The 12,629-nt window shown below is 41.0% G+C and overlaps 1 protein-coding gene across 1 annotated transcript in view; it reads right to left on the minus strand.

Moving 5' to 3' along the window:
- Nucleotides 1–6,637: 6,637 nt before the first annotated feature.
- The window catches only part of SERPINI2 (serpin family I member 2), a 28,525-nt gene continuing 22,533 nt past the window's right edge, over nt 6,638–12,629 (minus strand). Inside the window, exons 8-9 of the mRNA XM_003794644.3 lie at nt 10,715–10,804; nt 6,638–6,894 (exon numbers count right to left, since the gene is read on the minus strand). Of these exons, the coding sequence (XP_003794692.1) occupies nt 6,818–6,894; nt 10,715–10,804 (167 nt within the window). The 3' untranslated portion in view covers nt 6,638–6,817. The remainder of the gene's footprint in view (nt 6,895–10,714; nt 10,805–12,629) is intronic.

The raw sequence follows: 12,629 nt of genomic DNA on the forward strand, positions 1-12,629 counted from the left end.
AGTTTCGACAGACAAATGCTGTAGGAGGGGAAAGAAAAGGGTTTCCTGGCAGAGGAAGCAGCTTAAATAGTCAGCAGTGTGGGAGCCTGGAGAGGAGCTGGATCACCACGCCGGGACGAGTGACGGTTCATCCAGAATGTGGGATGGAGTCTGGGAAGCTCTCAACGTTGCCCCAGGAGCCTTGCTTTATTCTTCATGCAATGAGTCATCGCCATCTTTAAAATGTATTTACCTTCTTTAATATGGATTTTTAACGTAGTTTTTCTCATTAACTTTTTCTTCATCGAATCTTGCATTTTAGTGGCTGCCTTTATATTTTATTGGTTATTACTTCATTTTGAGTGTAGCAAGGAAATGATGGGGTAAGAAAAGCTGTATACCGTATTTCAGTGGTCCTCACGGGGTGTTCCCAGACCAAAAGTGGCAGCATCTCCTAGAAATTTGTAAGAAATGCAAATGCCTGGACCCAAATCCAGACCCACTGAGTCAGAAACTCAGGGGCTCCAGCAGTCTGTGGGGGTTTTTTTGTTTTTTTGTGTTTTTTTTTTTTGCAGTTTTTGGCTGGAGGCCAGGTTTGAACCCACCACCTCAGGTGTATGGGGCCAGTGCCCTACTCCTTTCAGGCACAGGCACTGCCCCTAGCAATCTGTGTTTTTTTTATAGAGACAGAGTCTCACTTTATTGCCCTTGGTAGAGTGCTGTGGCATCACACAGTTCATAGCAACCTCCAGCTCCTGGGCTTAAGCAATTCTCTTGCCTCAGCCTCCCAAGTAGCTGAGGCATCCACCACAACACCCAGCTATTTTTTGGTTGCAGTTCGGCCAGGGTGGGGTTTGAACTTGACACCCTCGGTATATGGGCCCAGCAACCTACCCACTGAGCCACAGGTGCCACCCCAGCAATCTGTGTTTTAACAAGCCCTCCAAGTGATTCTGATGGACAATACAGTGTGAAGGGTAATTCTACTATTTGTCCTTAACCTCTTAGGAAATTGGTCTCCCCATTTAAAGAGAGTGGCAGAGAAGTGAGGATTAAGTAAAACCACAGTACATATTACTAAGAAATGATGAGCTTTCTCTAGATGGAAGTATTATTAATTTTAAAGTAGGAAACTTATTACCAGAAATCTTGCTTTATATATTATCATGAATATAAGAACACGAATGATGTGTTACAAACCATGATAGACCAAATAACTCAAATCTGATACCTGAATATAGTCCAGCTGGAAGTTTGTTTTCACAGATGCCTGTTGAGAACTTGCTCAGATCAGCTTTTCTCCCCTAATCTTCTGTGAGCAGTAAGCATGTGCTTTTAAATACCAGTAATGGGCAGTGTCTTCACTCCTTGCACGTGGGCATAAAGTTTATATTAGCCAAAATTTATTCAAGACGAATATTTTTTAAAGAGACCTCTCCCCACTACACACACACGCAGAGTGGATGGGGAAGGCTGCCTTTTTTATTATGGAAACAGTTTCCACCCAGAGACCCTGCACAGTCAACAAACATCCCCATCACGGGCTCTCTGTGCTCCCTGTCCTTTCTACCTTTTCAGAGGAAATATACTATTTTCGTGGAGCTGAGCAAGTTACATGAGAAAATGCACTTGAACATCTTTCCTGAGACTCTTGCCCTGAGTTGGGCTTTATCAGGTGTCAAGCCCCAGGATCAGACAACAGGCTGACTCACAGCACACATGAAACGCACACTGAGAGCACAGCTGCATCTGGGTGAGCTCTCACCACCCAGTTCTTGAGGTTTAACACTACACAGTGTATTTCTGGATTCTGAGGAGGCCAGCGTGGGAGCCCACGTCAGTGGCGGCGGTGCAGAGGGTGGGCTGGATGCGATCAGGACTCCTCCAGGGCCGGCTCTGCTGTCTTCAGAACAAGGTTTCCATAGCACCCTCCAAACTAACATCCATACAACAGAATGGACCAAAGAATATGGAAAGTAGCAAACTCTTCTGAGCCCTACAGCCAGAAGCCACCCCCAGCACTTTCACTCATAGTGCACTGGTGAGCCCTGGTCCAGCCGTCTACCACGTTCAAGGCGGTTGTGAGATATGGTTTCTGGCTGGTCCTGGGCCAGTGTTCTTAGGGTCTGCTCTCCAAATCAACACTGGCAACAATTTCACCAAGTATCTCCATAGCTTAGTAAGCTCTCCTACCTTCCAGCCTTCTATCTCTTTTTGTTATTTCTGTTTTCTTTTTTTTCTGTGTGTGTGTGTGTGTGTGCTGTCCATCTTGAAATTACGCCATATTCTTTGTGTTTGGTTTTAGAAGCACACTGGTAAAGACTCCAAAGTAACACACCCCTAAAATGCCACAAAACCATAACTCTTGCTCAGATCGCAGGGTGGTGCTGTCTCTGGAATGGTTTTAGCACCGGCTTCAGTGGGACTCTGTGGCACTCGGTCATAGAGGAACTCGGGCTAACAGGACTTCTGTCCTCTGAATATGCTTACGGGGTCACCTTGAACACCATGTAGCTGGCAAAGAATAAGAGTGACATTGGAGAGGTACAATTGTCCCTTAAATTGGGCACATAGGAAGCACACTCACCTCACTGCATTCCACTGATGAGAAAGAATAAAAAGGTCACACTTGACAAAGGCAAGTTTGGGTGACACGAAGTCCCAGCTATAGCTCTACACTCCGAAACTACACTCCAAAACTACAGTCAGAAATTGTTGCTACATAGATATCTTTGCCATAATAGTAAAATTGTTCTTATATATATTGTTTTTAAAAATTAAATCTCCAATTTCTAAAGAGACAGCCATAATTAAAATAATGTAGCAAATCAGATCTTTGTGAGAGGTACATCTTCTAATTTACTTTGTTTTGTTAAAAGACACTGTTTAGGAGGGGCACAGTGGCTCATGCCTGTAATCCCAGCACTTCGGGAAAGTGCGGGGGGTGGGAGGGTCACTTGAGGCCAGGAGTTAGAGACAGCCTTGGCAACATGTTGAGATCCTGTCTCTACAGAAAAACAGAAAAGTTATACAAGTGTGGTGGCATGTGCCTCTCGTCCCAGCTCCTTGGGAGGCTGAGCCTGTAGGACTCTTCAACCTGGGAGCTGGAGGCTGCAGCAGGCTGTGACAGCACCGCTGTGCTCTAGTCCAGGTGACAGAGGGAGACCCCATCCCCCCCCCAAAAAAAAAAGAAGGGAGAGAGAAGAAAAGAAAGAAAACCAAAACAAAACACTGCTTACAGAAAATGAAGACCCAAAAGACACTATTCCAAAGACATGTTTTTATGGACCAAGAAGCTCCAGGTCTGCCAACACAGGACTTTGGAATAAGGATCAGAACCAGGTTTTGTCCAGCCCTTCATTGTGTGTGTGAGAACCCAAAATTTACAATGTTAGACAGTGGAAAATGTCACATCTTTCAAGCCATTTATATTGTGTCATCAAGGTAGTCAGTTCAGGAATCAAAGGGAGAAAGGAATCAGATTTTTTACTTTGGAATCTTAGGCTTTGGATTTAGAGATTATCAGATGTGGAACCAGAAAAATAAGGTAGGCGAAGATGTCATAAAATAAATTCTCTTGCATGCAAACTACTTGAAGGAGGCCCACCTCTCTGCCGTAGCCACAGAGTCAATCTCCTGCTGATCCAATGCCCAGGGCACGTCTCTTCATAGAGTGCGTCTTGGTGGCCGAGGCCCCCCTGTAAGAAAATATCTCACTTTCAGAAGTCCAAAGCACTGACTTGTAAGGAAGCCCACCTGAAGTTCCCTTTGTGGTTTTCAAGGTTTCCAGATCTTTATTACCCATTTCAGAAGAATTTATAAAAAAAAAGAAAAAGTAAATAAATTACTCCTTGTTTCAGGATTTGACCATGAAGCCTCACTGTCTGGTATGGCAGATGCCTCTAAAATATGAGATGAATATATATATTTACACAAATTATGTAAAGTTAATAAAACTCGATTCTGAAGTTTACAGAAGAAGTATCACTACACCTCAGGAAAGAAAAAAATACATATGTGATCCATAACTGGGACCTTAGACTCATATAAGGGCTACAGCTTCATATTTTCATCCCATGGAGATTTTATACTATGGTAAATCTTAACTATTTCATATAGTTTGGGAAAGAAATTTATTTTCTATTGGTATTCTTTCATAAATGGATATGTTTTATAAGTGCCTTTCAGATGTTTGTAACCTTTACGATGTGAAACCCTAACTATTGAGTCACTTGCCACTGAAGGGAAGGCCCAAAGATTCTAAACTTGGAAGAGCCTTTTTTCTAGAAGGGGATAGAAGAAAGAAGTTTTCAGCTCAACCTCCCAACAGAAGGCCACTTTTTCTTCCATAAGGAGCTTCACTCTTTCTTTTTTTAGGCAAATAGCACAGACCAGAAGAAAAGCATGAAATCAAAGAAGAAAAATTAACAGAACTTCTGGAGAAGGCAGTGAGGTTCTGGAGGAGGGACGTGGAAGTAGAAATTTAGAAAATCTTATTAAAGAAAAGCAAATGAATCGGGAGGGAGCCCATGGCGAGCACAGGCACTCAGAGGACACGTGGACGGTCACCTCAGCACATCATCTCAGTTACCAAACCACTCGCATTTCCTTACCCTGTTTGATCGGTGTCATCAGTTATCACCATTTGAAATTAAGTTGTTTTTGTATTTGTTTATTAGCTGAATGTCTGTCTGCTACCTGTAAAATGTCAGCCCCAGGAAGCCAGAAACTTGCTCGGTTTTGCTCACTGGTTCGTGCCTAAAAAACGTGCCCGAAACATGATGGGAGCTCAGTTAATGTTTGTGGAATGACTGAATGAGCCGCCAGAGCAGACTGACATGGGACACACAGGAAAAGGTCAGCCAAACTCAGGCAACCCAGGGGAAACAGGAAATTGAACCAGACCGGAATAAAAATACTGGTTAGTCTTGACTAAACTTACTATTCTCTTCTTCCTAAAACAAGAAGCGTATTTTTAAACCAATTCTATGGGGCGGAGGAATTGGAAACTGAGATACAAATGTGTGTCATTAACATATAGATTGGCATCTACTGTGTTATGGCTAAGTAAACTCAAATTGACAACATAGGCACGAACATTACTCTGAATTACGTTACAGTTTTAAGCAATCACAACTCATCTAAAGTTGTCTTCACAGTGTCTGGGGTACGGCACCAGATTGTGCTGTAGCCGGGTCCCTGCACTCTGGAGACGGAAGCAGAAGGTGAAACATGGCGGGGTAGACAACCCCAGAATACATCCTTTGGCATGAGGGTTATTTCGAGCTGCAGGTAATTGGGAAGAAGCAAATACAAGCAGAGCTCTTTCCCTTCTTGTATTTGCCCAAAGACAGAACATAAATTCACACAGCTGTCCCCCTTCTCCCTACCAGGCAGGGGAGAGGTTGATCCCGGGAGGGAGACAGCACCAGAGGAATGGACACAGCAAACGGAAAGACTAACCTTTAACCACCAGGAATTTGCCTTCCTATCATGTGCTGTCTCCGCAAATTCAAGCCATTTCCTTTGTCTTGCCACTTCTCAAAAAGCGTACTGCTCTTAGTCAAGGATGCTATGGAGGCTGCAGTTCTAAGCCACCTCCTTGAGAGTCACCCGTCATTCCCTGGGAAGGTCCCACACAGACACATATATGAGGTATCCATGTTAACAGACATGTTAATAAGCTTCTGCTTGTTTTTCACTTTTTAATCTGTATTTTATTATAGGGGCTCCTAGTTAAGAACTATGAAAGACAGAAAATTATTTTTTCCTCCCCTGCCAAGTGAGCCCAACTCAGTGACTAAGGTCATGGGCTCCCGTCTCAGGTAATCTTGAATTCAGATCCACCCATTGTGTCAATTTGTATATGTTCTTGACCAATTTATGTAACTTCATCATGCATAAAATTATAGTTCCCTTAACATAGGTCAAGTGCTTACTTCAGTGCCTGACCATAAGTAGGGGTCAAGGAAGGGGAGCAGCTGTTATCATTAAGCGCTCCACCAAAAATGGCCACAAAAGTCCCTGGATGTCATTGATGTGAAATGAAAAAAAGTGTGAAACATGTCACATGAAGCCATCCAGGAATGCAGTATTATTTCTGACATTTAGACCTGGTCTTTCACGGCAGTCAGAAGCAGTCTGCATTGACCATTCACAGAGCAGGTCTCGGCTCCAGCACCGCCCATAGGTCAGGACTGTAGTCACAGAAGGGCGTCCTCCAGGATCAGGCTGACCTGGCTGCCACTTCCCCTATGAAAGCAAGAAAGCTTTACAAAAGCTCTCAGCATTGCTACTTTCCATACATTTTAAAGCACAAATCAGAAGAAAAAAATAACATATTCCAAAAGGTATTGAAGCATGGCAAACATTAAACGTGCAACATCAGAGCTAAGTTAAGATTAGCGGGATATGGGAGCTGGACTACTTGTCGCAGACACCGGACCTCTGTGGTCAGTAGCGCCCCTTCCCCGTGGTCTGGATACTGCTAGTGTGATAGTCCAGTGTATTGGGAATGAAATGCATTTAATACAGAAGGCTCGAATCTGATATCTGAGATATCGTAGTTTTGTTTTAGCATACGGAGAAGGGTACGTAATTTCACGTATGTGCACTGCTATTGCTTCATATAGATTTTATAAAAGATACAGAAGGGTGCAAACAAACGTTTGTATCATTTTGCTTATTCATTAGCACGGGTCACTATTCATACAGGTTAACACAGGCACAGTTTAAAACAGAAAAAGATAAAGTATGTGGAAGATGCTTTCAAGGTGATGAATTTTGCCAATCAACTATTTTCCAGGAATCATCTTATATTCTGGGGTTCAGCTTTTATTCACAGTGAATCTAAATCTCTTCTCTTCGTCTTTTGGGTGTCAGGATTTGTGACCCTTCCCATGAACAAAATTGACTCTAGGAGAAGAAAAAAAGAAAAAACCATACTTAGGAAATATCTAGAGAAAAAATGAGAATAATTTGTTTTTCTTAATATTTCAACAAATCACTTGCTCTTCATTCCCTATAAGATAAAGAGGCAACGTATCACAGCAAAACCCCTCCCCTGTGTCTCAAATACATAATCATACCGTTATTAATCATTTTCTGGGAATTTATGAAGTGAATTAACATCTACTATAGCTTGCAATGAAACATTCATTAGCCCATTTTTCACATACAAAAGCAAAACTCCAGTGACAGAGAGCTGGTTCTAAATACAGAGACCCAGGCAGGCCGACACAGCATCATGAAAAGATGATGAGTGTGGAGGAGCCTCCCGTTTAAGGCGTTACATCATCTTTTCACGCATGCAGTGTAGCCCTCAGGGTTAAAAGTGCAGCTTCCCAGACTTCTTCCTTCAGCTCGGAATCAAAGCTTCCTTTACTGCTAAAGACAATATTTTTATATCACTAGTGCTTTCAAATCCTCACCAAATGGATAGAGTGTACACCATAAATGCAAATTCCTCTTTCCAGACATTCTGTATTTGCAAGTGGTAAGGAGCTGAGAACGGAAGGACAACAGAACTCACGGTGCATCCAAACCACTCAGCTTTCCGCTCCCCTGGGTGAAGGGAAGCGGCTGGAATGAACCAGGGTCACATGCTGCCAGGTTCCGTCCACTCTCATGTAATAAAGGTCACTTTAAAAGTAATAAAATAAATTTTGCCTAATTTTAAAGCCAACAAAAATGATCTTTCAATGTTTTTGAGATTACTAGGGGAGAGCTCCTTTTCATCAACTCTCCTGTTCTAAAGACAGACCCACTCCTGCAATAACGTGGGCATGAACAGTCTTCGGTAGATTTTATTTGCTTTTTAGAAATAACCAATAACAGATTTTATTATTTTTCTTTTTAGAAATAATTATAATCAATGCCTCACAATTTTGGAGGGAAAAAGAAAGACAATAGACACCCCTGTTTTTCAGATAGATGGGGAAACATAAGCCCTTTTCTGGGAATAAATATTATACTTGGTCAAAACAGAAACCAGCAGTGCCCCTTGTGTCTTCACAAGGCCAGGGAGTTCAAATGCTTACCAGGATTTTTTGGAAAAATTTTTAAAGCAACTTTTATAGATACTAATGCCATAACTGAAGATAGTAGTTTAAATTTTTAAACACTGAGAAGTGTAGAATGCTACATAGAAGTGACTTGTCTTGGCCTTTTCACATTTCTTTCAGCAACCAATCTCCTCACCCCCAGACTGTCAGGATCAGTGATATCTCAGCAGTGCATGGAGTTAGGGACTGGCAGAAGCAGAAATCAGAACTGTTTTTATTTCCCCCCTTTCGATGCCGTCTTTTTAATCTATGTCCCCTACATTTAATCAACGTATTTATATAACATCTCCGTCAGAGGGAAGCAACCTTTACCTCCTAATCTCAAAATACAACGCGGTAACCAAGCCCATGGTTAGAAACAGAGATTTCTTAATGACTATCCTTCAATCTGCTTCTCCTCTTGGCCAATGATCTGAAAAAGTTCTGAATGAAATAATTTTTATTATGTGTGGAGCCCTGTCAGTTTCAAAACCATGACTTGCTGTTTTCTCAGAAATTATCTTTCATCTAGCCTCTTTCACAATTTTCTTCTCAATGTCTATAAAATTGGCCTCCACCTTCAGCCAAAAAAGATTCTTCATTTTCGAGAAGTTTAGCCGAGACATTTAACTTAGAAATCTAAGTTGAAGCTTAAGGACTTTGGCAGAAAATTCTGTGATATAAAACTCACCTGATAGGACAGGTCAAAAAATGGATCGATTTTTCATAAAAGAACAAATTTCAAATCTAGATAAAAATTGGTAATACCAAACCTAAAATCATTTATTCTTATGCTTCAGAAATTGTCAATAGAATATATTTTATGTACAGCATGAAGTTGTTTAAGAGTCCACTATGGTGATGCTAAACCCCATTAATCTGAATTATTTCTTGAGTTCATTTGTGAAAGAAAAACAGATAAATCATTGAATGTGTACTATCTTAGGCTGAGGCTCCTCCTACATTTTACATGGCAACAATTTACAGACCCGATGACTGAGTGGCCGTTCATTTTAAACAATAAATTAAAAGAGTAACCCTATTTTAGAAAATCTCGCTACAATAAAGATAATAAAACAGTGAAAGTTTCCATTAAGGTACAATCACTAAAGATGACCACAAATAAATAAATGAGTAGCTGCTTTCAGGTTTGGGATTCTCCCTGCTATTGTCCTGAGAGCTTCCTGTGGCCTTGAACTTCAGCAAGTCATGAACTTGGAAAACAGAGTCAAACATAATTCTTCCAAAAGCTGTTATCTACCTGTGCATTAATGCCTGGTGTGGCTTTATTTCCTTCTTTCTCCATACTCAATAATAATTATATACTAATTACAAGAAATTAGAGTCATCCCAGAGTTAAAGACAAATGGGTCAAGTTGTATACTCAGAATATCTTTACACAAGGGCACATCCCCTACTAGGCTGAAGTTGTGTTAGTGAATCTCAGCGATCCTAAAACTGTTCCACTGTTTTCAAGATAGAACTTTCAGAAGAGTCACTCAGCATTAGTTTCACAGAGCCAGAAACTGCTTGGCAGGTCAATAATATCAACATTCCTGATTAATCCAACAGATTCAGATTCTGAGAAGCATATGTCTTTCTTCCTGTGAACTGGATAACAGAGAAGCTTTTCTATTTTCCTGCCTCCTTTCATCCATTCATCCGTATTCCTGGATGTACTCATAATGAACACTCAGCATAAGGATGCCAGAATTAGTGTTAACCGGTTCCATCATTCTTATATTTAACTCTAGGAGACAAGTCCTATGTTCAATATGAGATGGGGAAAATGTGGCTTAGAAAGGAGAAACAGCTTGTCTCAGGACCAGTAGGTAACCGAGCTGTGACCCGAGTCTGACACCCAAGTCTGTAGTGATGCGACGTTACACAGAGCGTGGGAGCCATGTTGCCAAATGCTGGACCACTACACAGATAGGCAAGATATAATTTCTCCTTTCCTGTAGTTGATGACCCCCAGACAGGCTGACTGCTCAAGGGCCCTAACGTAAATATAAACTTAACAGCAGCTTCTCCACCACGTCTGGCCTCTCTTCCTCGGAAGAGAAGGTGCTGGGACATCCGTGCAGTCGGCATTTCCATCTGCTGACCCTGTGCCAAGCACCAGTCCAACCCACTGCTCCTCACCAGCCCTCTTGTACCTGACCGCGTCATCTGTTGCCAGTTGTCAAATTGGGGACTTAAAATTATGTCTGCCTTCTCTCTTGCCCTCAGAGTCTACACTAGTCACTTTTTTTCCCCCATTTACCTCTGAAAATTTTCACAACTCTACAGCTCTCAATTTCTGTTCCCATTGTGGCATCCCAGGCTGAGAGTTGACATCAGTTCCCGTGTGACACTTTCTGGTTGTATGACCCTACACAAACTACATAATCTCTCCCTGAGTTCAGTGTCTTTACAAGTCCAAAATCTAACCTACTGACATGATTTGGGCTTTAGAGAGAGGTCCATAAAATGGCTGCTACCTATAGTCACTGTGGTGGTGGCAATTAATGCCACTCTACTATTTTTAGGCCCTGTCACTTCTGAAAATACAATGCCTGGTACAGGATAGGCACTGGACAAAATATCTGTGGAAAGAACAAGTGATTTCAGATGCGTAGAAGGCAACTAGCAGCTAGAACAAAGTCTGCTTAATTTGAGCAATTTCCCCAAAGAATTCTCTAAAAAGTTACCTGTTGGGTTATGCTTCATAATAAACAAAAACGGATGGTTTGCTATAAATTGGTTTTGAGTCAGACTCATGATCACGGGGATGTGTACGCCTGTGAAATAGAGACAACAGGTATTTAGACGTTCTCACTAAAAGATCAGTAAAGGAAACACACCCATAATGCTTTTTATAGACAGTAAAGGTCATTTTGTGTCAGGATTTAACAGGTGGCAAAGTAACCGTTTTCTAAACACAGAGAAATCTGCAATACACGTTAAAACCAAAGTGCAGAGGAATAAATATTAGATCCTTCATGGAGTAACTCTAAGCTCATATTTATGCTCAGTGAAGAAGAAAGCCAGATACTAGATTCGATTTAGGTGAAAAATTTTATTTTTTAAACAGCAATTTTCTGCTCACTTTCTATTTACACGATGTGATTTACTCTTACACGGGTTTCAATCCGTCACCCTGTCTGGGTGTGTCTGCCCTTCATTTCTATACTTCAGGCTGGTGCTAATCACAGCCAAGTTCAAATTAATTTATTTCTTACTTTTTCAAAATTATTCTGTGAGTTCAGAGCTTTGAGGATCTGCACAGAGAACATGTCTGACATTTTTATCATTCAAAGCAGAGATTTGCTTCCTAAGAAAATGTTTACTCTGATCATTACCTCACATTGTTATATTGCCACATTTGCCAATATTTAAGTTGGGAAAGTTTTAAAGGTTGGTTTTTTTTGGACTAAATATTTTTTACACTCAGTCCAGATGTTGTCTTTTCTAATAATGCAAATGATTTTGTACAATTATTTTTCTGACCTCAGGACAAAAAAAGTCACCATGTATAATTAGAATGTATAAACCATATACATTACGGTTTATATAACCTTAGTGATGTGGCATGAGTGGTACTCTCTTCTCTAGAATATTAGGCCATGATGCTTGAATTATCTGTGAATATAGGTTCATGTCTAAATTACTGAGAAAAGTCCCCAAAGCAAAGGCAGGTCAGTCTTACTCCCACTCCCACTGGCAGTGAATCCTTGGACATTTTTGTTCTTAAGCAACCCTGAGCAGCGTTCTGAACCCCACAGTGCTCAGGCTGACTATTCTATCATGTATTCATCATCAGGAAGCCCACCCTGCCCTCCTTTAATGATGTCCCAGGACCCTAGAAAGCTCTGGACTTACACTGAGAGGCCGTGGGCAGCAGTAGAGATCACTGAACCCAAAGACCCCAAGTCGGGGGATCTGATCTGAGTCAAGCTCTGCCATCAGCTAACGTTTTGACCTCAGAAAAGCCACTTTCTATGGCTGGCCCTCTTTCTTCACTGACACAGTAAGAAGATCAGGGGATGATCTCTAAGGACTCCTTCAGTTCTGTTCAAAAGCAGCTAAAAATTTTGTCTACCTGAGCCAGCAATGTCACCCAAATGCCATCTTTCTATTTCTCCAAAAATGTATAAATACCCACTCCCTACAATCTCAATTCCCCAACACAGCAATGCAAAATCCTTCCAGAGATGACAAAATGGTGTTGGAGTCCCATGGGTCCCACCCAGATATCCATCCATTGGCTCTACGTAGCTCTACAAATCAATCAAAAAATTATTACCTGAATACAATTTTAAGCTATCAATAAAACATTTTAAGTAATAAATACCTTTAAATATTGATTAAAATCCAAATAGCATAGAGGAATTAAAACAGACTTAGGAGGGATTCAATATAATTACTTGTTTATTTCTCACGTATTTTAAGGCTTTTTTCCCAATGATTTTTCTAGCATTACTTTTATACACATCATAGATGCTATTTTATACACATCATAGATGCTATTTTATATACATCATAGATGCTATTTTATACACATCATAGATGCTATTTTATACACATCATAGATGCTATTTTATACACATCATAGATGCTATTTTA

This window comes from Otolemur garnettii, unplaced genomic scaffold (genome assembly GCF_000181295.1).
Source record: "Otolemur garnettii isolate 467f Iridium unplaced genomic scaffold, OtoGar3 scaffold00084, whole genome shotgun sequence".
In the NCBI taxonomy this organism is placed as follows: domain Eukaryota; kingdom Metazoa; phylum Chordata; class Mammalia; order Primates; family Galagidae; genus Otolemur; species Otolemur garnettii.